The sequence below is a fragment of the Magnolia sinica genome, chromosome 2, assembly GCF_029962835.1.
Source record: "Magnolia sinica isolate HGM2019 chromosome 2, MsV1, whole genome shotgun sequence".
Classification (NCBI taxonomy): Eukaryota; Viridiplantae; Streptophyta; class Magnoliopsida; order Magnoliales; family Magnoliaceae; genus Magnolia; species Magnolia sinica.
The window spans coordinates 9,563,488-9,586,523 of NC_080574.1; the positions used below are offsets into that span (position 1 = coordinate 9,563,488).

At 41.0% G+C, this 23,036-nt stretch overlaps 1 protein-coding gene across 1 annotated transcript; it reads left to right on the top strand.

The window, feature by feature from the left end:
* Positions 1–12,640: 12,640 nt before the first annotated feature.
* On the top strand, positions 12,641–20,975 carry LOC131234231 (7-deoxyloganetin glucosyltransferase-like). The gene is made up of 2 exons (XM_058231050.1): positions 12,641–13,204; positions 19,658–20,975. The coding sequence occupies exons 1-2, from the start codon at positions 12,697–12,699 to the stop codon at positions 20,590–20,592; spliced, it is 1,443 nt and encodes a 480-aa protein (XP_058087033.1). The 5' UTR covers positions 12,641–12,696; the 3' UTR covers positions 20,593–20,975.
* Positions 20,976–23,036: the final 2,061 nt, after the last annotated feature.

Below are 23,036 nucleotides of genomic sequence, written 5' to 3' on the forward strand. Positions count from 1 at the left end.
CCTCCTCCTCTCTACTCCCCCCTCCCTCATCCTTCTCATCTTCCAAGTCTGGTAACCACCCACCACCATCACCCTCATCCTCATCCGCCTCTCTCTCCTCTTCACTTTCTCATCTCTCAATCCGACTCGGTACTTCTGACCGGATCGGACTCGTTCTGGATTTGTTCAAACCAGACCAAACTCAGATCGAGTCAGGCATGCTACACTCAATCTTGAGTTGAATCGAGTTCGGGTCAAGCCTATTTCAAAACCAATTCTAATCGAGTCAACTTGGCCCAGCCCAGCTCCAATGTTGATTATTATAGCTTCAAGCAACGGAATAAGGCTTCCCAAGCAAGCATGTAAGGGAGCTCATTTACATAGCATGCGCACGTGTCAAATAACACATACGTGTGTAGCCCAAAGCCCATCCATCAAGTGTGAGGCCTGGCCTTAGTTGACCCAACTCCACTAGAAATTTAGATCACGAACATGTGACGGAGTTCATCTATGCAGCACACGTGTCAAAGTTCCACACGCGCGTGCGATCTACAGTTATCCATCAAGTGGGCCTGAAAACCTCGCTAGAAATCTTGATATAGTTGTCCATTTAGAGGGCCTGACCTGAGTGCTCTTATTTGAGCCATCCCCACTAGAAATTTAGGGTCCCCAAGAATGAGATGGACCTGTGAAATGAACCTAATTAGCCCGGGTGCAAGTACCATAGGACCCAACCTGGCGACAACCCTCCTGTCACTCTCTCATGAACTCTACCACGTACGCACCCTGTGTGTTGTGGTCCAATCCATTTATGAGCAGCAAATGGCTGAAAAGAATAATCTACATGCAACGTTGTCTTTTCCATCAACGTGTCACTTTCACACAACCTCTAGGCCGTGCAAAAGATGGGTTGCATCATGATGATGGATAAGGCTTATTTGTCCTTCACCAGGCGGTCCAACTGTCAAAATTACTTCATGGTTGAATCTATGTACCTATGTGGCCCACCTAATGAATGGATTGTTCTAAGTCATCGTCATTGCACGCCCCACATTTTTGTGACTCCGCATGTGCAAATGAGTCCATTAACATGTTGGTGTGTGATAAAGATTGTGCTTGTTTGATTAGTTGGCTGGGCAATTAGTGGACATTTATTGGACAGTGCCCCACCTTGATGTATGTAATCCAAGCCATCCATCCTTCTCCTCAGATCATTTTAGGTGTTGAGCCGAAAAATGAACTCAATCCGAGTTTCTTGTGGGCCATAGCATAGCAAACAAAGTTTTCTACCGTTGAAATACACTTTGATGTTGTTGTATACTAACACCCTTCGAATATTGGGCTTAATGGGTTGGTATTGAGCCATTGGAGCCGATGGTCGAGTCGGATCTACCTGAAGTGGGCCCCACCTATGAAAAACCGTGAGAAAACAGTTTACCCAAAAAAAATATATGCATACAGCAGCGCCTGCTGCAGGACGCTACCGCTCGTGCGGCCATGGACGTGAAGGGGGCTAGGGAGATGGGTCCCACTTGTAGGCCCCACCATGATGTGTGTGGGACATCCACTCCGTGCATTTGGTAGGTCCCTTTTGGGACAGTGGGCCCCCCCAAAAATCAGCCTCATGAGAAGCTCAGGTGGCCCACATCACAGGAAACAATGGATTGAACATCTGCCATTAAAACCTTTCTGGGTGTCACAGAAGTTTTGGATTATTATGAAATTTATTTTCCCACTTCATCTGGGTCCGTGTGACCTCGTCAACGGTTTGGATGGCATATAAACATTATGGTGGGCCCCACATCGGACCCACTGATGTATGCATTATACCCCCACACCGTCCCAGGGTGGGACGGCTGGTGTACTTCACTCCAGCTACTAGAGTAGCGTCACCAAGTTCCGTGGGTCTCACAAGTGACATCCACGCCATCCATCTATGGGACCCACCATGATGCATGTATTGCATCCAAACCGTCCAATCATTTTGAAATAAAATTTTAAGGCTTGAGACAAATATAAGACAGATTTATTTATCAAGTGGACCACACTGCACGATGAGGACTAAACGGCTACCATTGACATTCTTTGGGACCTTATGATCAGATTGGATGGGAAATAAATATTATGGCGGGCCTTAGAAATTTTAATAGTGGAAATCATTATCACCACTTATATTTGAGTGTGGCCCATTTGATATACGTGTGGCCCGTGTGATGTGGCCCACTTGTCATATGAGGGTCCATTGTGATGTATTCAAGGCCCATTGGTGCGGCGCACTTGACAAATATAAGGCCCATGTGATTAGGCTCATCTTGATGTAGTTATGGCCCATCCGTTGAGGCCCATCTTGATATATACGAGACCCATGTACATGAGGCCCATTTGATGTATTGGAGGCCCATGGGTCGAGGCCCAACGGGATGTACATGAGGCCTATTATAACAAGATTCCACCATGGTTTATGTGTTGACCTTTATAGCGGGCTATGCCTTGGGAGCAATGATGGTTTGACGTCCACATTGTAAGGATAATGTTGGTTAAATGTCCGCATTGTCACTCTCCCTAAAGCCCATTGATAGGCCCATACTTGTAGTGTGAGGCCATCAAAGCCCATCTTCATTCTGAACATAGCCCATCACCATATAACATGTTTAGCATAGATCCATGATTCATGATCACACGCATCATATGTATGCCTGATATGAGGAGTGACTGATCATAGCATATGCCTACAGATGGATTATTTATGGGCTCCCTAATAGGCAGGGTTGCCCTACATGAGCGCGCGGTACGCGCATGATTATTGCATGTTTAGTAGGGTGATTCATGCATTTGCATCATGTGATTGTGATTATTGTATGCCCTAGCGACATCAGGGCCATAGCCTCCACAGACACATCGTGAATGGCTGGATTGGATACCGAAAATACTGTTTCTAGCATCGGGGCGCCATAAATGTCCCTGGGTGAAAATTCCTAAACCCGATAGTACCAGAGGATGACTCCAACGTTGAGACCGAGTGGATACACGAGCGCGGGAGGGCCGTATACCAGTAGGCCGCGTCTCCCACTGTGTCGTGGTGGGTTGGAAAGGGATGTGACCTTACTCGCCTGAGTGAGGGGGCAATTTCTAGGTTGAGTTTGATCAGCTTGAGGAATGGATCCGCTATCAACGAGCCGAACCCGATATTGACAGGCGGATAGTGAGGTCTCTTCCACTCTCCCAGTTGTGCGTTCGGATAGGGGCGACAAGCTGGCGTAGAATATACTAGACCCCGATGATTATTTAGAATGAGAACTGTTTTTATATGTGGATTTGGATGAGGATTGACATGCTTGAGTTGCATCTCGCATCGCATGGTCTTGATATGGCCGATAGCATTCATATCTTGTACCACATAGCCCTGGTACGGCTGATTGCATTCATATACTCATTAGCATGATTCCGCATTACTCTGACCTTGCATTCTGAGCATGCTTATACTGCGCACATACTTACACCACCCTCTAAGCTTTCTATAAGCCTATGCACAATTGATGCGTGCAGGTGACGCCAGGATGCAGCCGTAGCATAGTAGCAGCAAGAGCGTGCAGATGAGCTTTTAGAGTTTCCGTTATTTGTATTATCTTGTATTTCCTTTCAAATGCATTGTACTCAAAAGTTTTTATCATAGTGGATTTTGTGATGGTGTTCTTGTGGTTATTGTTAGTGGGTTATGCTTTTGGTTATACTCATTACGAATCAAATTGATATTAGAAATCCTCCTTGTACGATCCCAGGATCGAAACCTGGTGTATGGGTGCCGGGAGCTGAGAATGGGGTACTACGGAGGCTATCGGCGCCGGATTCGGCAATCGGAAATTTTGTGAGCTCGGTTTCCGAGTTCGGGGCGTGACATCCAATGCAAACATATATAATCAAATTTTAAGAAGATTAGTCGGAGGGTAGGGTTCTTTCACCGAAAGTGAGTTGCATATTGCCTTTCACTAAATAAAAAAAAAAAAAAAAAACTTTTAAAAAAATTCACAATCACTCACTAGGAGCGACTACAAGAATGAGCGCAGATTTAGATTACAACTAAGAACTATAGCTTAGAGTTATAACTAATAGGTTATCTCTACTCGCAAGATAACTTGAGATAAAGTAAATTGATAGATTTATTTTGTATTAGATTGAATTGTGTTTAGTTTTCTAATCTCTTCTGCTATGATAGATTTCTCATGCACCTTGTTCCTTTAGATGATTCTCCTATTACTTTAGTGGTTATGGAAGTTGAAGAACCTCTCTATATTATGTTTTTAACGTTTCTTGTTTTTTACAATTTCTCCTCTCAGCTAAGCTTTATTCTGTTTCTCAGACACTTATTCCGCTTTTATACACCTCTCGACTGCTTATTTCATTTCTAGATGCCTTTCGACTACTCGATCCATTTATGAACGCCACTTGGCTGCTCTTTCCATTTTTGGACACCTCTCAGCTGCTCGGTTTGCTTTTGGACACCTCTTGAACGCCTCTTGGGCACTTGGTTTGCTTTTAAATACCTCCAACTGCTCATTGTCTTATCATCCTGTTAATTGTGATTCCGTAAAAAACACTCCAGGCATCTTTTAAGATATTTAGCATGCTATATTTTTTCCTTACTATAACACGTGTCTTTTTCCAATTGGGTTTTCTAAGAATGGTAAAAAAATAGGGTGCAACATTGCCCCTACGTCGATTTGTCTTTAGTAAAATGTGAATGTGATGTGATTTGTTGTTTGGCGTAATAAATGTAACTGATCGACCGTGTAAAAATATTAATTTCAGTTATCTTGGTCGAACTCAGCAACCTTGATTGGAAAACGTCGAAGTCAACCAATTTAGCTTAACTCCACCATCTTGGTCGAAAAACAATAAATTGGTCGTCTTAATTGAACTAGGCCATCTTGGTCGAAAAATAGTAAATTTAGCTATTTTGGTTTATCTCTCCCATCTTAGTAAAAAAAATGGTGAATTCAGTTGTCTTAGGTGAACTCAGCCATCTTGATTGAGAAATGGCAAATTCGGTCATTTTAGTCGAAATCGGCTGTCTTGTCGAAAAACATCAAATTTGTCCATCTTGGTTAAACTCAAATCGGCCATCTTGATCGAAAGATAACAAATTCGGTCACGGCAATAGAGACTGTTGGTCAATTCATTCTAGATAAGGCTTATGGTAAACTGGAGTAATAGGTCAACCAAGAATTTGGCTTGCTACTTCCTGAACTAATTAAACAATTTAATTATGATCCTAATAATGCCGTGCAACAAGTGGAAGTAATTTTGTATAAACTTAATAGTGTTCTTCGTTATAATGTTAATTTCTATACGAATATTGCCTCCTAAGTATCCCTTGATTCCTGACTTTAGATATCAAGTTCCTATTCTCATATTTAGGATACCTGAAATCTACCAGCGGTATGAATTTCGCACGTCCTAGACGTCCAAAATCTATAAAAGGTGGTGAAATTTGCAGATCATGAACTGGACTTGGGATAGGAACATATGTTATATTTCGTCATAAAGGAAGTATTTATGAGACTAGTTAGATTGGTGGTATAGGTGCTAGATTCCTAACAGAACTGATAACGACTTGTTGCTAAGGTACAACAGGTGCTCTTTCACCAAACAAAGCTACCAATTGATTCATGCTCTCGGTATGGTTGACCATCCACATATTAAAGGCTTCAGTCTGAGCTCATGATTGTTCAACCTAAACTCGTAACAATTCCACGATGTATTGAAATCTCATTTGTACATCAACTATCCGTACTGACATAATCTTGAGACATTAAATCTGGGATGTCGATGGTCTATTCGGCTTTGATAGAACAGGCACCAAACTAGGTGGTTGATTTACTTGGGCACCTGTTGTACTTGCAATTTTTCCTCCTTAGCAGGAGTCTTATTGGCTAGAACAACATTAGTGGTAGTTGTCGAAGTATTATAGCCACTCATTCAATGCATGATTCTAAGAGATTATTGCACCAATAAGTATACCTCGCGATTGAGTCCCACTGGGCATGCCAAAAATTATTAACACTCGGTTTGTTTTATGTCCCGTACGGTGTGTGCAGGCGTACCAGAATTGATAAAGCAGTTCAATCCAAACCGATCAACTCTTGGTTTGTTTTCTGTCCCATACGGTGCATGCAGGCGTGCCAAAATTGATAAAGCAGTTCAATCTCAAAACGATCAACTTTCAACACTAAGCACCGAAATAAGAAGATACATTCGATGCAAACGTATATAACTGGATTTTGAGAAGATTAGTTTTTTACTCTCAGTCACTTGTAGAATTTTGCAATGATCAAGCGATAATCAGATGGTGGGGTTCTTTCTCCGAAAGTGGGTTGTACATTACCTTTTATAAGAAAAGACTTTTCATAATACCAGTGCAATTAAATAAAAAGAAAAACTTACAATCAGTCATTGAGAGCGACTGGAAGAATGTGCCTCTTAAAAGAACTGTGTGATATTGGATAAATGATAAATCCAGTGTATGAGCATAGATTTGTATTAAAACTAAAAATTATAGCTAAGACTTACCGCTAATGGATTATCGTTACTCCCAAGATAACTTAAGATAAAGTAAATTGATAAATTTGTTTAGTATTAGATTATATTATATTAGGTTTTCTAAATCTCTACTCCTATTTATAGATTTCTCTGCACCTTGTGTCTTCTGTATGCTTCCTCCATTACTCCAGCGGTTATAGTAGTCGAAAGCATTTCTTTAGATCATTCTTTTAATTATTACGTTTCTTTTTTATGGTTCCCCTTCTCTCTGCAAGCTTCATTCTATTTCAAAAGCACTTGTTTCGCATTCGTATTTGTTCTTTTTGTGGACACCTCTCGGTTGCTCTTTTTACTTATGTACGCCTCCCAGCTGCTTTTTCCACTTCTATAGGCCTCTCAACCACTTGTTCTATTTCTAAATGGCTTTCGACTACTTGATCTACTTTTGGACACCTCTTAGGCGCTCGGTCTGCTTTTAGACACCTCTCAATTGCCTTCTAGATGCCTCTTAGCTACTTGGTTTGTTTTTTAACACCTCCCACCTACTTCTGTCTTATCATCATGCCAGCTATGATTCCGTAAAAAGTAATCTAAGTATCCTTGGAGATCTTTAGTATGTTATATCTTTCCCTTACCATTACACGTGTACGTTCTAATTGAGTTTCCAAAATATGGTAAAAAATATGATATAACACAGGTGGATGGTGTGGATGTCCAACACACATAATGTTGGGTCCACACTATAGTTCTAAAACCCAGAACTTTAAATGTTTATTTTTTTCAATTACATAAGTAAATGGGAGTAAATAATTAATAATACTTTCGAGGGTATGATTTGAGAGAAAAATAATTAAGTAATTACACCGCAAAAATATCATTAAATGCATGAAATTAAAGAAGAATTAAGTACCACAAAAATTTATGTGTCTAGTAGTGATGTATATATGTGATCCAAACTGTCCATCCATTTTACCATCTCATTTTAGGGCATGAGCCCAAAATTAAAACAATTGGAAGCTTGACCGAGCACAACACAAGAAACAGGGGCTAATGATGTTCACGGTTCAAAATTGAAACTTTTCTAAGGCCAATGGGGATGTTCATCTAATCATTAAAACTCTTTACAAGATCACACTGATATGTATATATAAAGGGCTTATATAAATATCAGCTTGATTTAAAACTTCAATGAACCTTACAAAGTTTTCAACCTTGGGTGTTCAATTCCCACCATTTCCTATTGTGTGGTCCACTTGTGCTTCAAATCTACCTCAGTTTTGTGTTGATACACTAAAATGAGCCAGTAGAATGAATGAATGGCGTGGATAAGATAGATCCATCAGGGTGGCCCTATAACTTTTACATACAAAAATAATAAAAACCTACTAAGTGGAAATCTAGTTTTGGAAAGCTTTTCAAACAAGTTCCCTATCAACGTTAATCTTGGAACTGTTGCCATAAATATATAAGTAAATATTCGTTACTCATTTATCATTAATTATACTGATAAATAAAAAATCAAACACTTATGATATTGGAAGCGACTTGGCTAGTGTGTGTACGTGTCACACGAAGACAATTGTTGACACTCCTCGAGCTCCGGATCGTACAAAGGGATCAACGGAAATCAACGTTATATGCCCCCAGACAATAATGTATATATATATATATATATATATATATATATATATATATATATATACCGTTCATCTATTTGGAGAGATCATTTTAAAGCATTAGTTCAAAAATAAGTCATATCCCATGCTCAAGTTGATCACACCACAAATACCCGCGTTAAAACATTTGTAGGGCCACCGTAATGTTGATTTTCCATTCAATTTATTCATAAAGTCATGCAGACTTAAATGAATAGTAAAAGCAAATATCATATTAATCCAAAACTTCTCTAACCCCACAAGATTTTCAATAATGGATGTTCAATCTCCCACTCTTTTTTGCAATATGGTTCACTTTTTCTTTCAATATCTCTTATTGTTCAGCTAAAGTCTTGCAACCAGCTCATCAAATGTATAAACGGTTTGGATATAACACATACCTTATGGTGGGAATCACAGATTTTGATGACGTCAACACACTAGCAAGGTCGGTGGTGCTTGGTGCACCAACCAATCCACTTCCCATGGTATCTCATCAGTTTATTCCGGAGTTTTTTAATGGGATTTTGACCGTACTGACCTCGAAATTTGGGCAAATTACCTAACGAGATTCAACCTTTCAAATATCTTAAGAGTGGCCTTCTGACAAGCTTTGGATATTGTTTCAAACGAAAATGCCCCTGTCGTTGGCTCAGAAGTTGTATGGTCCTGGAGAGATGGAATGACTACTCTCCTGAGAAAGTGAAGGATTGGCTACTCCCCCCTGCTTCTAGGCAATGGCTGGTGCTCGGTGTTCTGTGGGCCTCACCATGATGTATGTCTTTCATCCATGCCATCCATAATCCATGTCGCCCATCCTTTTTGCCGTGTCATTTTAAAGGTAAGGTATCCATGCTGTCCATAATCCATGCCGCCTATCCTTTTTGTCGTGTCATTTTATTAGTAAGGCTCAAATATCAGCCAACAAGGTGCATAGAAGTAGATACTGCCCAAGTCAGGACTTTTTGAGCCTACGGCGAGCTAGCCGATAGGGTGGATGGATCGGATCACCGCATTGTGGGCCTTAAGTTATGGTACCAATAGTTTGGTAGAAAAGAAAGTGAACACATTGAAAACCACAATCACGATCCAGGCAACATGATAACCACGACCCATATAATATAGCAACTACGACATATGTAAACCACGACCCATATAACATGACAACCACGAGAGTCGTGGTTGTAATGTGGTAAAGGTCGTGGTTATCATGAGGTAAGGGTCGTGGTCGTCATGCAATCTGGGAGCAGTAAAAGACAACCACGAGGGTCGTAGTTGTAATGTGGTAAGGGTCGTGGTTGTCATGCAATCTGGGAGCAGAAAATGATAACCACAACCCATATAACATGATAACCACAAGGGTCATGGTTGTAATGTGGCAAGGGTTGTGGTTGTCATGAGGTAAGGGTCGTGGTTCTCATGCAATCTGGGAGGAGGAAATGACAACCACGTTCCATATAACATGACAACCACGATCGTGGTTGTAATGTGGTAAGGGTTATAGTTGTTATAAGGTATGGTTCGTGGTTGTCATGCAATCTGGGAGTAGAAAATGACAACCATGACCCATATAACATGACAACCATGAGGGTCATGGTTTTGATGTGGTAAGGTTCGTGGTTGTGATGCAATCTGGGAGCAAGAAATGAGAATCACGACCTATATAACATGACAACCATAACCCATATAACATGATAACTATGACTCATATGCCAACTACGTCTCATATGACTATATACGCACGAGGATGGCGTGACTTACACATAAGATCCTTACCGTCCATCAAAGTTAGTACATGACATACGTAGATATCGAATACCCCATGTACTCACTAAATTAGTGCAAGTCACGCCATAATCATGCAAACAATATCTGTATCATAGCATAGGTCGCATCAAGTGGTTGTAATACGGTGAGGGTCGTGGTTGTCATGAGGTATGGATCGTTGTTGTCATGTTATATAGGTTATGGTTGTCATGGGTCATAATTATCATGTTATATGAGTCGTGGTTGTCCTGTTATATGGGTCGTAGTTGTCATGAATTGTGGTTGTCATGTTATAAGGGTTATGGTTTTCATGTTATATGCGACGTGGTTTGCATGCATCATATTTGTCATGTTATATGGGTTGTGGTTGTCATGTTGCCTAGATCGTGGTTGTGATGTTATATGGATCGTAGTTGTCATGGATCGTAATTATTATGTTATATGAGTCGTGGTTGTCATGTTATGTGGGTTGCGGTTGTTGCATGTTTACTTCATTTACTACCAAACGAAAGGATAGCCATTGGTACAATAGCCTAAGGCCCACAATGGGGTGATCCGCTCCTTCCACCTTGTCTGCTAGCTCGCCGTGGGCCTAAAAAGGATAGCCGGCATGGATAATACACATACATCAATGTGGCCCCACCATTATTTTCTATTTTCTGGCCCACGTGAGCGCTGGATCAAGCTGATAGGCCCACAATGGGGTGATCCGTTCCGCCCACCTTGTCGGCCTGCTCGCCGTGGGCCCAAAAAGTCCTGACTTGGGCAGTGTCCACTTCTAACAAGCATCACAGTGAGCCTGAGAAGTTTCAATAGTGGATTCCATTGTCACTATTATTTTCTATTATGTGGCCCACACGAGCTTTGGGTAAGGCTGATATTTGGGCCTTTGTCTTAAAATGACACAACAAAAAGGATGAATGGCATGGATATTATACACAAACATCCATGTGGGCCCCACTAGGTTAGTCCTTGCCCACGTGCAAAAAAGAGTTTCGTACACATCACTTTCTTAGCATTAAATACGATGTAACTTCTTATTCCCTAAAAAATCATATAACTACTGAAACAAGGACATTTGGATTTTGGTTCAAGTAATTTCCGAAGCTTGGCAGAGGGCCACTCTTAGGATATTTGAAAGGTTGAATCTTGTTGGATAATTTGCCCAAACTTCGAGGTCAGTATGGTAAAACTCCCTTTTCTAATCTCGCTAGTTTCTTTTTCCATTGTTGAATGCTTTTTCTTTTATCGGGCCCACCATTTCATAATTATTGTATTGTCTTCTGTCACGAAATCTATCTTGTGACGCCCTGTTTGTCTGGTTGTTAAGATATTTTGCTAAATCAAAAGAGTCGTTGTGGAATAATGAGGCTGATAGATTGAAGCAGTCAAAGTTACGCATGATAAGAATAAAATAAAATAAAATAAAATACCTTGAAACTTAGTTGAATCAACTCGACTCGACAAGATTTTGAGGCGAGACACCATGAAACTCAGTCCAAAGCTTTTTGATGACTGAAACTAAAGCTTGACTCAGCCTCTACCAGAGAGGTCAACTCAGCTGAACAAAGACTATGGAACGAGTCACCTACTCCGGAAGTGATTTTTAATAAAAGTGGTTTCAAACACTATACCCCTAACAAAGTAAACCACATCTACATATTTTTATCAATATCAATATTTAAAACATTTACAAAATTATTAATTTAATTAATGTTTTTTTTTCCTAGTGGAACTTTTCAAAATCTTTATTGATAATTAAAATATTAATTTAATTATTAAATATCAAGTCCAGTCAACTAAATGTTATCCAAGTCTTCCAATCATACGGATCTGGCCCAGCATTGAAATGACTTTTGCAGCGTGGAGCAGGTAACTCCTCTGCGAGTGATTTTATTATTATTATTATATATTTTTTCTTTCCAAGCACGTGGTTTCCAGCTTAGGCGGTTTGGATGTGGGTGGAATCCTGCTGTGGTGCTCACTGTTATGTACGTGTCTAATACGTATGCCATTCATCCGTTCCGTCAGACCATTTCAGGGAATGATCCTAAAAACGAAGCAGATCTAAATCCTAGGTGGACCATTCCACAAGAAAAGTGATGATTAAAGCTCCACTGTTAAAAACTTCTTGAGAGCCACATAAGTTTTGGATCAGGCTGATATCTGTGTGCTCCCTTCATCCGGGTTTATGTGACCTAATCAACAGGTTGGATGGAAAGTAAACATTACCATAACCCCAAGAATTTTTTAATGATAGGGATTCAATCACCACTGTTTCCTGTAGTGTGGTCCACCTGAGATTTGAATCTGCTTCAATTTTAGGCTCATTCTCTAAATGAGCTGGAAAAACATACGGTTGCCGTGTATGTAAGACACATACTTCACGGTGGGCCCCACAGTCAGGCATCCATGTCCACTGAAGCGGGTCCGTTTACAGCTTTTATATATTCTATCAATTTCACTATTTAAAATTTTATAAAATATTAATTAATTATTAAATATCACTATACCCTTATAGTTTGGTTGCACCACAGCGGATCCACCCACCTTGGTGGGCCCACTTGAATGTATGTACATCCCATGTCCATATCATCAAAATTACGCGTGGGCGTGCTCCTACTTTTCTTTTCTGGTAAAAAAATAATAATAATAATAATAACTTTTTTTTTAAAAAAAAAAGTCTATTTAGGACAAAGACTTTAAATCTGCTGGACCTGGCTAAGCACCGAATTGAGTACTGGAGAGAAAGAGAGAGATGGGGTCAATGAGAGTGGAGAAGCCTCATGCCGTTTGCATACCATGTCCGGCACAGGGCCATGTTAACCCCTTGCTACAACTAGCCAAGGTCCTTCATTCTAGAGGCTTCTACATCACCTTTGTCAACACCGAGTTCAATCACAATCGTCTGTTGAGGTCTAGAGGCCCCAACTCTCTAGACGGATTGGACGACTTCCGGTTCGAGGCCATACCGGATGGTCTTCCACCGTCTGATTGCGATGCTACCCAAGACGTCCCAGCTCTCAGTGATTCCACGAGCAAGAACTGCTTGGTCCCACTCCGGCAGCTTGTAACAAAGCTCAACGAAGCCGCTCATGTGCCCAAAGTCAGTTGCATAGTCTTTGATGGTATCATGAGCTTCGCTCTAGCACTGGGTGAAGAGCTTGCTATTCCTCGGGTTGATTTCTGGACGTCAAGCGCTTGCGGTTTCATGGGCTACCTCCATTACCGGAAGCTCATCGAAAGAGGTCTCGTACCGCTCAAAGGTAATATTTTAGTATGCTGAAATCTTCAATTGGTATGCTCCTACCTTTCTGGAAAAAAAAAAAAAAAAATCTTCAACAAACTGACCTTCAGTTTTCTCGTAGACATGACTCGGGACGCGGATTTCCTGAGAAAGTCTTTATCTGGAAGTTTCCAGCATAGGATGCTGGTTGGGGCCCACTGAGATGTTTATGAGAAATCCACCCCGTCCATCCTTTTTGCGATATCATTTTAGTACTTTAGACTAAGACTGAGGTGTATCCAACGCTCAAGTCAGCCACACAAGAGGAAACAGTGGGAATTCAGTGAGCACCGGTGAAGAATTCTTATGGCCATAAAAGTTTTGTATCATGCTATCCTTTTTTGTTTTTTCACTTCATCCCATTAGGAATAACTTTATAAACATTTTGGATAGCATATAATCATACAAGGTGGACCCAAGGAAGGTTTCAAGCGTAGAAATTTCTTTCCCCAATTTTCTCTCTCATGTGACCCCACTTAAATTTTTTATCCTCCTCATTTTTGGGCGTAGTCCTAAGATGATCTCACAAAACGGATGGACGGAATGGATTTCTCATATCCATTGCAGTGGCCCCACCCAGCATCCTTGCACAGGAACTACCTGGGAAAGGGATAGGAGCCGGCCAAATATCTTTGATGTTTTACAAGCTGTGTAAAACAGGTGTGGTAGAGTATTCTGGTCCACCCCGATCTCATGAACATGCGTAATGGGCTTAACTGATTCACTAGGCACAAAGAAGAATACTTAGGTCTGGCTCCAAGAAATAGACCTGTTTCAACACTGAAGGGATGGGATCGTTTAACATATGGTGTGGGTGGGTGTTAAAAAGAATAAAAAGAGAAGTCCGTTGGAAGTATTTTCAAATACATTAACAGATCATGCAGCGAGTACGGTTTTGATGAATTCCATCCTCTGCATATAGCTACAACAGGTAAACTCTCCCCACCGTGGGATGGCACATGTATGATTAATCTGGGCCATTAATTAAATAGTGGACACTGAACATTCCATGTACCAAAAGTCAGGGTAGTAAACACATAAAGCGAGACACGTACGTCAAATACGAACCACTATTGCTATTTTTCTAACCCCTGATCAAACCCGATTAATATTATTACTCGAAACAGTGCATGCTAGTCGGGTGGTTTCTCTGGTTAGTTGTTCTGTGAAGAATTTCTATATAAATAACAAAGTCATAGATGGTATGCTTCCACCTTGTTGGCTGTACAAAGCCTTAGAACCGTACACACCACAAAGATATAAAAATAAAAACCTTTTTTATTTAAATATTTTTTTTTTACTTGCTTTTCACTTGCTGCTGCACACACTTGCTGTAATCGGCTACACAATGTGCCTTTTATAGGCTTTTGCACCTAATGTGAAATACCTAATATGCCCTCATTCTATACCATTAACTACGTTTAATCCATCAATTTCAAACGTTTGGAAATCCACCAGCCACAACATGTGCAAAATGTGAAAATTCCAATAACCATAACGTTTGGCTGTTTCAAATGCCATAAAAACTGTAGCATCTGAACCGTCCATTTGGTTTGGACGTTTCAACACTCCCCTTCAAACCAAAACAGGCTTCATTCCAAGCATCGATCTTAGTCGTCTGAAAGTATCAGTCGGTAATGCCTTGGTGAATATGTCCGCGACCTGTTCAGTGGTGTGACAGGACTCCAATTTCACCATCTTCTGTTTTACTTGATCTCTTAAGAAGTGATACCTAGTATCAATGTGCTTGCTCCTTCCATGCTGCACCGAATTTTTGGTAAGTTCGATTGCTGACTTGTTATCCACATATATAATGGTGGATTTCCCCTGTGGATGTTTTAACTCTTTTAACATGTTCTTCAACCATATTGCTTCACAGACTGTGGACGATGCTGCCACGTACTCTACTTCACATGTGGACAAAGCAACAACACTTTGCTTTTTTGAGTTCCATGTGAAAGCAGTCGATCCAAGATAAAATACATATCCCGTGGTGCTTTTCCTTTCATCTTGGTCACCTCCCCAATCACTGTCTGCGTATCCATACAGTATTGCTTCAATTTCATATGGATAGAAAAGACCAAATTCCATTGTTCCTTTGACGTACTTGAGAATTCTTTTTGTAGCTAGCCAGTGTGATTCTTTTGGCGCTTCCATCTACCTGCTTAGAAGTCCAACACTGTAGACAATATCTGGCCTTGTGATTGTGAGATACTTTAGGCTTCCAATCAAACTCTTGAATAGAGTCGAGTCCACGCTTCTTCCTTCTCCTTTTTTTGTCAGCTTCAGGCCCGTTGCTACAGGCGTGTTCACGGCATTACAGTCTGCCATCTTGAACTTTTAAGCAACTCCTTGGCATACCTTTTCTGTGATATATAAATGCCACCGACTTATTGTTTTACTTCGATGTCCAAGAAGAAGGACATCAATCCACCATCAGTCATCTCGAATTCATTGAACATAGCATACTTGAATTATTCAAACATTGCCTGACTGTTTCCTATAAACAGCAGATCATAAACATATAGGCATGCTATGAGGATGTCGCCATAAGCATTTTTCTTAATTTAGACTGCATGCTCATATAGACATTGGGCGAAGCCGTTCTCTTGAAAATAGTTGTCGATGCGTGCATTCCAAGCACGAGGAGCCTGTTTCAACCCATAAAGGGCTTTCTTCAGTCGATACACTTTATGTTCCTCCCCTTGAACAACAAAACCTTCAGGCTGGTCAACATAGACCTATTCTTCCAGAATTCCATTCAGGAATGCAGATTTCACATCTAGTTGGTAGATCATCCAACTATGATGGGCTGCAAGGGAGATAATCATCCTTACAGTGTCAAGGTGAGTAAAAGGAGCGAAGACTTCTTCATAATCCACCCCGTATTTCTATTTGTAACCATTTGCTACGAGCCTTACCTTGTAGCGATCTATTTCACCATCACCATTTCGCTTGATCTTGTACATCCATTTGACGCCAATAGTTCTTTGGCCTTGAGAAAGTAAAGTCAGATCTCATATATTATTCTTTTCAATGGCCTAGATCTCCTCTTCCATAGCCGTCCTCCAGCATTCTTCTTCTACGGCCTCCTCAAATGTAAGAGGCTCGTGGTCTGCATATAAGCAAAACAAATTTACTTCCTCAGTTTTGGTGTAGATATCGTTTAGGCTCCTCATTTTGATAAGAGTCAAGGGTGAAGGAGAACTGGATGATGACGTGCTGGCTGAATTTTGATTTGATGGAATACTTCCAGAAGAGATGGAACGTATCGCTGGACTTATGGGTGCAGACGTTTCGGTGGAAGAGGGTGTTGCAGGTGTCTGCTCCTGGTTCTCATGTTTCTCTTCTTCATGTTCTTCAACCGTGACTTGATTTTCTTTGGCTGAATCTTCCTCGTTCCATTTCCAGGCATCTTCCTCGCAGAATACTACATCTCTATTCACCACCACTTTATTGGTTAGTGGGTTGTAGAGCTTGTACACCTTCGATACTTCACTGTAACCGATGAAGATGCACTTCTCGTCACGATCATCAAGCTTTTTCCTTCTCGCTTCTGGAACTTGAGCATAGGCGACACACCCAAAGATCCACACTCGGTTTGTAACCACTCCATGCCTCATGTGGTGTTATGTTTCTTACGCTCTTGGTTGGATACCGATTGAGCAAGTAGGCAGTACATGCAACCGCCTATGCCTAGAAGCTTTTTGGCATGCCTTTCTCTTTGAGCATAGTTCTTGTCATGTCGAGGGTGGTGCGGTTCTTTCGTTCCGCAATGCCATTATGCTGTGGCGTGTAGGCTGCAGTGTGTTGCTGCTTGATGCCTTATTCCCTGTAATACTCTCGAAAGGCATTTGAGGTGTATTCTCCACCTCTGTCAGATCTGAGTACTTTAATTTTGTGACTACTTTCAACTTCAACATGAGCTTTAAAATTTTTAAAAATAGTAAAAGTAGCAGACTTTTCTTTGATTACATACACCAATAATTTTCTACTGAAATCGTCAATGAAGGTAATAAAGTATTTATTACCTCCAAGATAGATTGGCTCCAATGGTCCACAGATGTTAGTGTGAACCAACTGCAATGGTTCTCTTGCTCTTCGGGATACTCCACTAGGAAAGGAGTTCCTTTGTTACTTGCCGAGTATGCACGCCTCACATACATATTCTGGAGCTTCAATAGCTGGCAAGCCATGCATCATACTTGATGAGGATAAGAGTTTAAGGCCACTGAAATGGAGATGCCAAAAGCGAAGATGCCATCTCCATGAATCATTCTTCACGAGTCCATAGAGACACTTCTCAGCCTTTGTGTTAATATGGAGCGGAAACATTCGATTCTTTGCCATATGGACTTGAGCCACAAGTCTCCCATGTGCATCTTTTATAGAGAGAATGGTTTTCCATGTGTATGACATACCCCTTCTCAAGGAGTTGGCCAATACCGAGGATGTTACTTTTCATGTTTGGTACGTAATACACATTGGAGATAAAATTTGGCACACCATTCTTCTGATAGATTTTAACTTTTCCTTTACCATTCACAGGAACTTTTGATGAGTCTCCTAGACTCACATTGCCACGAGCATCTTCTGTCAGTTCCACGAACAGCTCCTTTCCACACATGTGGTTACTCGCATCAGAGTCGAGATACCACACGCCATGTTGATCATATGCTTCTTCTTGTGCAATAAGAAGTGTGGAGTCCTCTTTTTCATGATTTGATGCTTCTGCATAATTAGAATGCTTATCTTGATCTAATGGTTTGCTCCAACAGTCTGAAGCATAATAGCCGAACTTGTTACAATTGTAACATTGAATATTTTTTGTATTTCCACGACCACGCATGGAACGACCTTTACCATTTCCTCTTCCACGGAAATTGATAGTCTTTTGTTAATTTTGTGATTGGCTTGGATAATATCCACGCCCTCTGCCTCTTGCACGATTGCTAGTGCCACGGCCCCCTCGTTGTGTATGACCATTCTTTTGTTCATTTAGAGTCAACTTAGACTCTAAGGCATGTTCAAGCATTGAACCCGCATTCTTTTGCATTCGTTGCTCATGTACTTGCAACGAGCCCATCAATTCTTCAATGGATAGATTTTCTAAGTCCTTTGATTCTTCTATGGCAACAACCACATGTTCAAATTTGGTTGTGAGGGATCGAAGTACTTTTTCAACAACTCTTACATCTTCGATCTTTTCACCATTTCTTTTCAAGTTGTTAACAATAACAAGTAACCTTGAAAAAAAATCAGAAATGGTCTCACCTTCCTTCATGTGTGAACTTTCGAATTCGGCTCTAAAAGTTTGGAGACGAACCTTCTTCACACGATCAACTCCTTTGAAGATTGTGCTAAGAATCTCACATGCTTGCTTGCATGTTGTCACTTCAGCAATCCGTTCAAATGTGGACTCATATCCAACCCTTGATAGACAAGAAACAGAGCCTTCTTGTCCTTCTTTCTTTGATCTTTGAGGACCGCCCTTTGATCAGCGGTGTAGAGAGCTTCTTCTTCCGTTGTGGGTTCTACATACCCATCGGTAACAATCTCCCATATATCTTGCGACCCGAATAGTGCTTTCATTTGGATGCACCAGTTTTCATATTTATCCTTTGATAACTTTGGAATCTGTGGTTGGATCGAGGACGTCATCACTTCTTCACACCACGGATCAACAACGCCTTTTTCTTGACGTAGCGGTGGCAACACCTTGATCACACGATCTGAACCTTCAAACTATAACTGGTCCCAGGGATCGTCTCGCTCTGATGCCAATTTGTTGGCTTTACAAAGCCTTAGAACCGTACACACCACAAAGCTATAAAAATAAAAACCTTTTTTATTTAATTAATTTATTTTTTACTTGCTTTTCACTTGCTGCACCGTTGCTGCACACACTTGCTGTAATCGGCCACACAATGTGCCTCTTATAGGCTTTTGCACCTAATGTGAAATACCTAATATGCCCTTATTCTATACCATTAACTACATTTAATCCATCAGTTTCAAACGTTTGGAAATCCACCAGCAACAACACGTGCAAAATGTGGAAATTCCAATAACCATAACGTGTGGCTGTTTCAAATGCCATGAAAACTGTAGCATCTGAACCGTCCATTTGGTTTGGACGTTACTCGAAACAGTGCATGCTAGTCGGGTGGTTTCTCTGGTTAGTTGTTCTGTGAAGAATTTCTATATAAATAACAAAGTCATAGATGGTATGCTTCCACCTTTTTGAGAAAAAGAAAAAAAGAAACGGGGAAATCTAAGTGTGCACTCCCTGATGAATGGCTCAGATCTGGATCCATACCTCGCATGGTAGTTGTCATGCAGGCGCTGGATTGTATCAAGACTCGTAGCGAGTATGAATACCATTAACATGTTATAATTTCCTATTTGCTTTGTTTTTGTGAATGTTGTATAGATGAGAGTTACTTAACGAATGGATATCTGGATACACCGATCGATTGGGTACCTGGGATGAAGGGAATTCGTCTGAGGGATTTTCCGAGCTTCATTCGAACAACAGATCCCAACGACATCATGCTCAACTTTATGATGCGCAATGCAGAGAGAGCTCCAAAAGCATCGGCAGTCATTCTCAACACATTCGATGACATGGAACGCGATGTCCTTGATGCAATCAAAGCCATGATTCCTAATACATACACGATCGGTCCCCTATCAATTCTATGTAACCAGTTACCGGATAGTCCGTTGAAGTCGATAGGATCGAATCTGTGGAAAGAAGACAAGGGTTGTCTAGATTGGTTGGACACGAAAGAGGCAAGATCGGTCGTTTTTGTGAACTTTGGGAGCATAACAGTCATGACTGCTCACCAGTTGAAAGAGTTCGCGTGGGGCCTAGCAAATAGCAACCATCATTTCTTATGGATAATCCGCCCCGATCTTGTGAAGGGTGAATCTGCAATGCTGCCACAAGAATTCCTGGATGCGACTAAGGAAAGGGGCCTACTTGCAAATTGGTGCCCGCAAGAGCAAGTGCTGGCACACCCTTCGATGGGAGGGTTCTTGACGCACTGCGGATGGAATTCAACGTTGGAGAGTGTATCCAACGGAGTGCCGGTGATCTGTTGGCCCTTCTTCTCGGAGCAACAGACTAATTGCTGGTACGCATGCACTCATTGGGGTATTGGAATGGAGATCGACAACGACGTTAAAAGAGAGGAAGTAGAGGGACTAGTGAGAGAAATGATGGAAGGAGAGAAGGGAAAAGAGATGAAGAAGAATGCCATGAAACTAAAAGAATGTGCTGAAAATGCTGTAAAACAAGGTGGATCTTCATACACTAACATGGAGAAAGTAGTCAATAAAGTGCTTTGCCATAAGGTGAACTAATCTGGGGGGATCAGATTCACTTATCAGGTAAGGCCACTATTAATATGCCCCAACCAGAAAATAAATAGGAAGCTTAATTCAATAAATGGGCCACACTTGTATGTCAAATACAAATTATGAGGCCATCTTGTTATTTCTATTCTTCTGGTACATTAGACAGGCAGACGCACCGGCCTGGTGTTTGGGGGCATGTTCATGGCCAGCCCCATATTGTAAATTGTCCAGGTCTTCCACGTGCGTGCCTTGCTAATGAAGAGGTCGGATCCAATACAAAGCCATTTATTGTACTCGTCTTGGTGCTTACATGAAATCCAATCCGTCCATTATGTTTGTATCCTGAGGTTCTCGTCAATGAATAAAAATCTCTCTAGTTCAAATTTCAAGTGGGCCATGTCACAGGAAAAAACACCACCACCATTCGTTATTTATGAAAAGGGTATTTTTGTCATTTTAAAAAAGAGACCTAGCTTCAAAGCTTTGGTCTAGGCAAACGCGACTGGCATTTATTGTCGTCTACCGTGCTAGGAAGTATGTCGAGGCAAAAACCGAGTGGTGCGTTTACGTTACCAAGTTATGTGGGATCCACCGTGATGTATATGGTATATAGAAGCCGTCCGTCCATATCATGAGATGGTTTTAAGGCTTGAGGCCAAAAATGAGATAGATAAAAATCTTAAGTGGACCACACTGCAGATTGCAGTGGGGATTGAACGTCCACCATTAAAACCTTCTAGGAGGTCACACAAGTTTTGGATCAATCTTATATTTGTTTTTTATTTTTTTCCATGTGTTTGTGACCTTATTAACAAATTAGGATGGAAAGTAAACATTATGGTGGGCCTTAGGAATGTTTTAATGCTATAAATCATTTTCTACCGTGTTTTTTGTGGTGTGGTCCACTTAAGCTTTTTATATGACTTATTTTTGAGGTCATCCTCTAAAATGATCACAGTAAATGAATGTACGGTGCAGATATAACAAATACATCATAGGTAGGTACACAGAACTTACTGACGTCAACACACCACCTCGTTGGTAGTCTTGGATGGATCAGATTACGTGAGGCCGTTTTCCAGATCATTTTCAGTGCATTATCAGATCCAATTATCAGGTGTACCATGCTCTAGGAAACAGCGGTGGTTGAACACCCTCTCATTAAAAACGGACGCGGACTAGAACGACAGGTTGAGTACCAAGACTCGCTGCTGAGGTGACGTCACTAAGTTCAACGGGACCCACAATGATATTTGTGTTGTATCCGCACCATCCATCCATTTGGAGATATCATTTTAGGGCACGATACAAAGAATGACTCAGATCTAAATCTTGAATGGAACCACCACAGAAAAGAGTGACGCCCACCCTTGAAACCTTCCTATGGTCTACTAGGATGTTTATCTATGATCCAACATGTTCATAAGTTAAAATAGACACGAAAGAAGGGAAAACGCAAATTTCAACTTGATCGAAAACTTTTGTGGCCCTTATAATTTTTTAATGGTGGGCGTCACTCTCTCCACTGTTTTCTTTGGTGGGGTCCACTCGAGCTTTGGATATGACTCATTCTTTGGCTAATACCCTAATTTGATATCTTCGAATGGATAAACTGTGTGGATACAACACATACATCATGGTAGGTCCCACAGAACTTGGTGACGTCACTTCAATAGAGAGTCCAGCTACTCAACCTATCAGTAGCTAATCCGCGTCTCCTTCACACCCTTTCGGCAAATCAGTAGATGACTTTTACTTCTGTGTTGTGGTGTAGGATTAGGGACCCAGCTCTCTTTATAGAGTTCGTGGAGAGGGAGTTTGAAACCCATCACAACTCTCTCTCCCATGCTCCACGTTGTAGCATCCTAGTTCAACTCAAACTGCTGTCTGCGTAAGACCGCTATAGCATTCCAGCGCAGATAGACTGCGCAGCGCATCACCTGAAGTGGGGCCCACTGGTCTACTCAATCATCCAGTCCAACTGTATAACAATCTAGACCGTTGATCAGTAAGGCCCACTAAATAGAGTTCTTACATTCTCCCACTTGGGCCTCATTGAGCAACGTCAATGATAGTCATATATATAATAATTTTGTAAACAAGTTTTGATATTTTAAGAAAATATCTAAATGGTTAACCAATGAAAACAGTTGGACAATATGAGTAATGTTATTCAATCTGGTCCATTAAGACTGTCAGTATCGAAACGAGGTAGTCGTCACAACATTTAATTTAGGCACAGTGAGACTAAGCGCGATCACAAGTACTTTCAATCTTAACGACATAGATCATGAACTAGGAAATGTGGTATAAGGATTACACACTTTAGTGTGATGATATGTGCCTATTCTTAAGAGGTTCTAAAGCTTTTACATGTCTCCAACGAGACATGACTGTAGTTCTACTTACTCAAAATTTGCACATATATATAGAGAAGAAGAAATAAATCT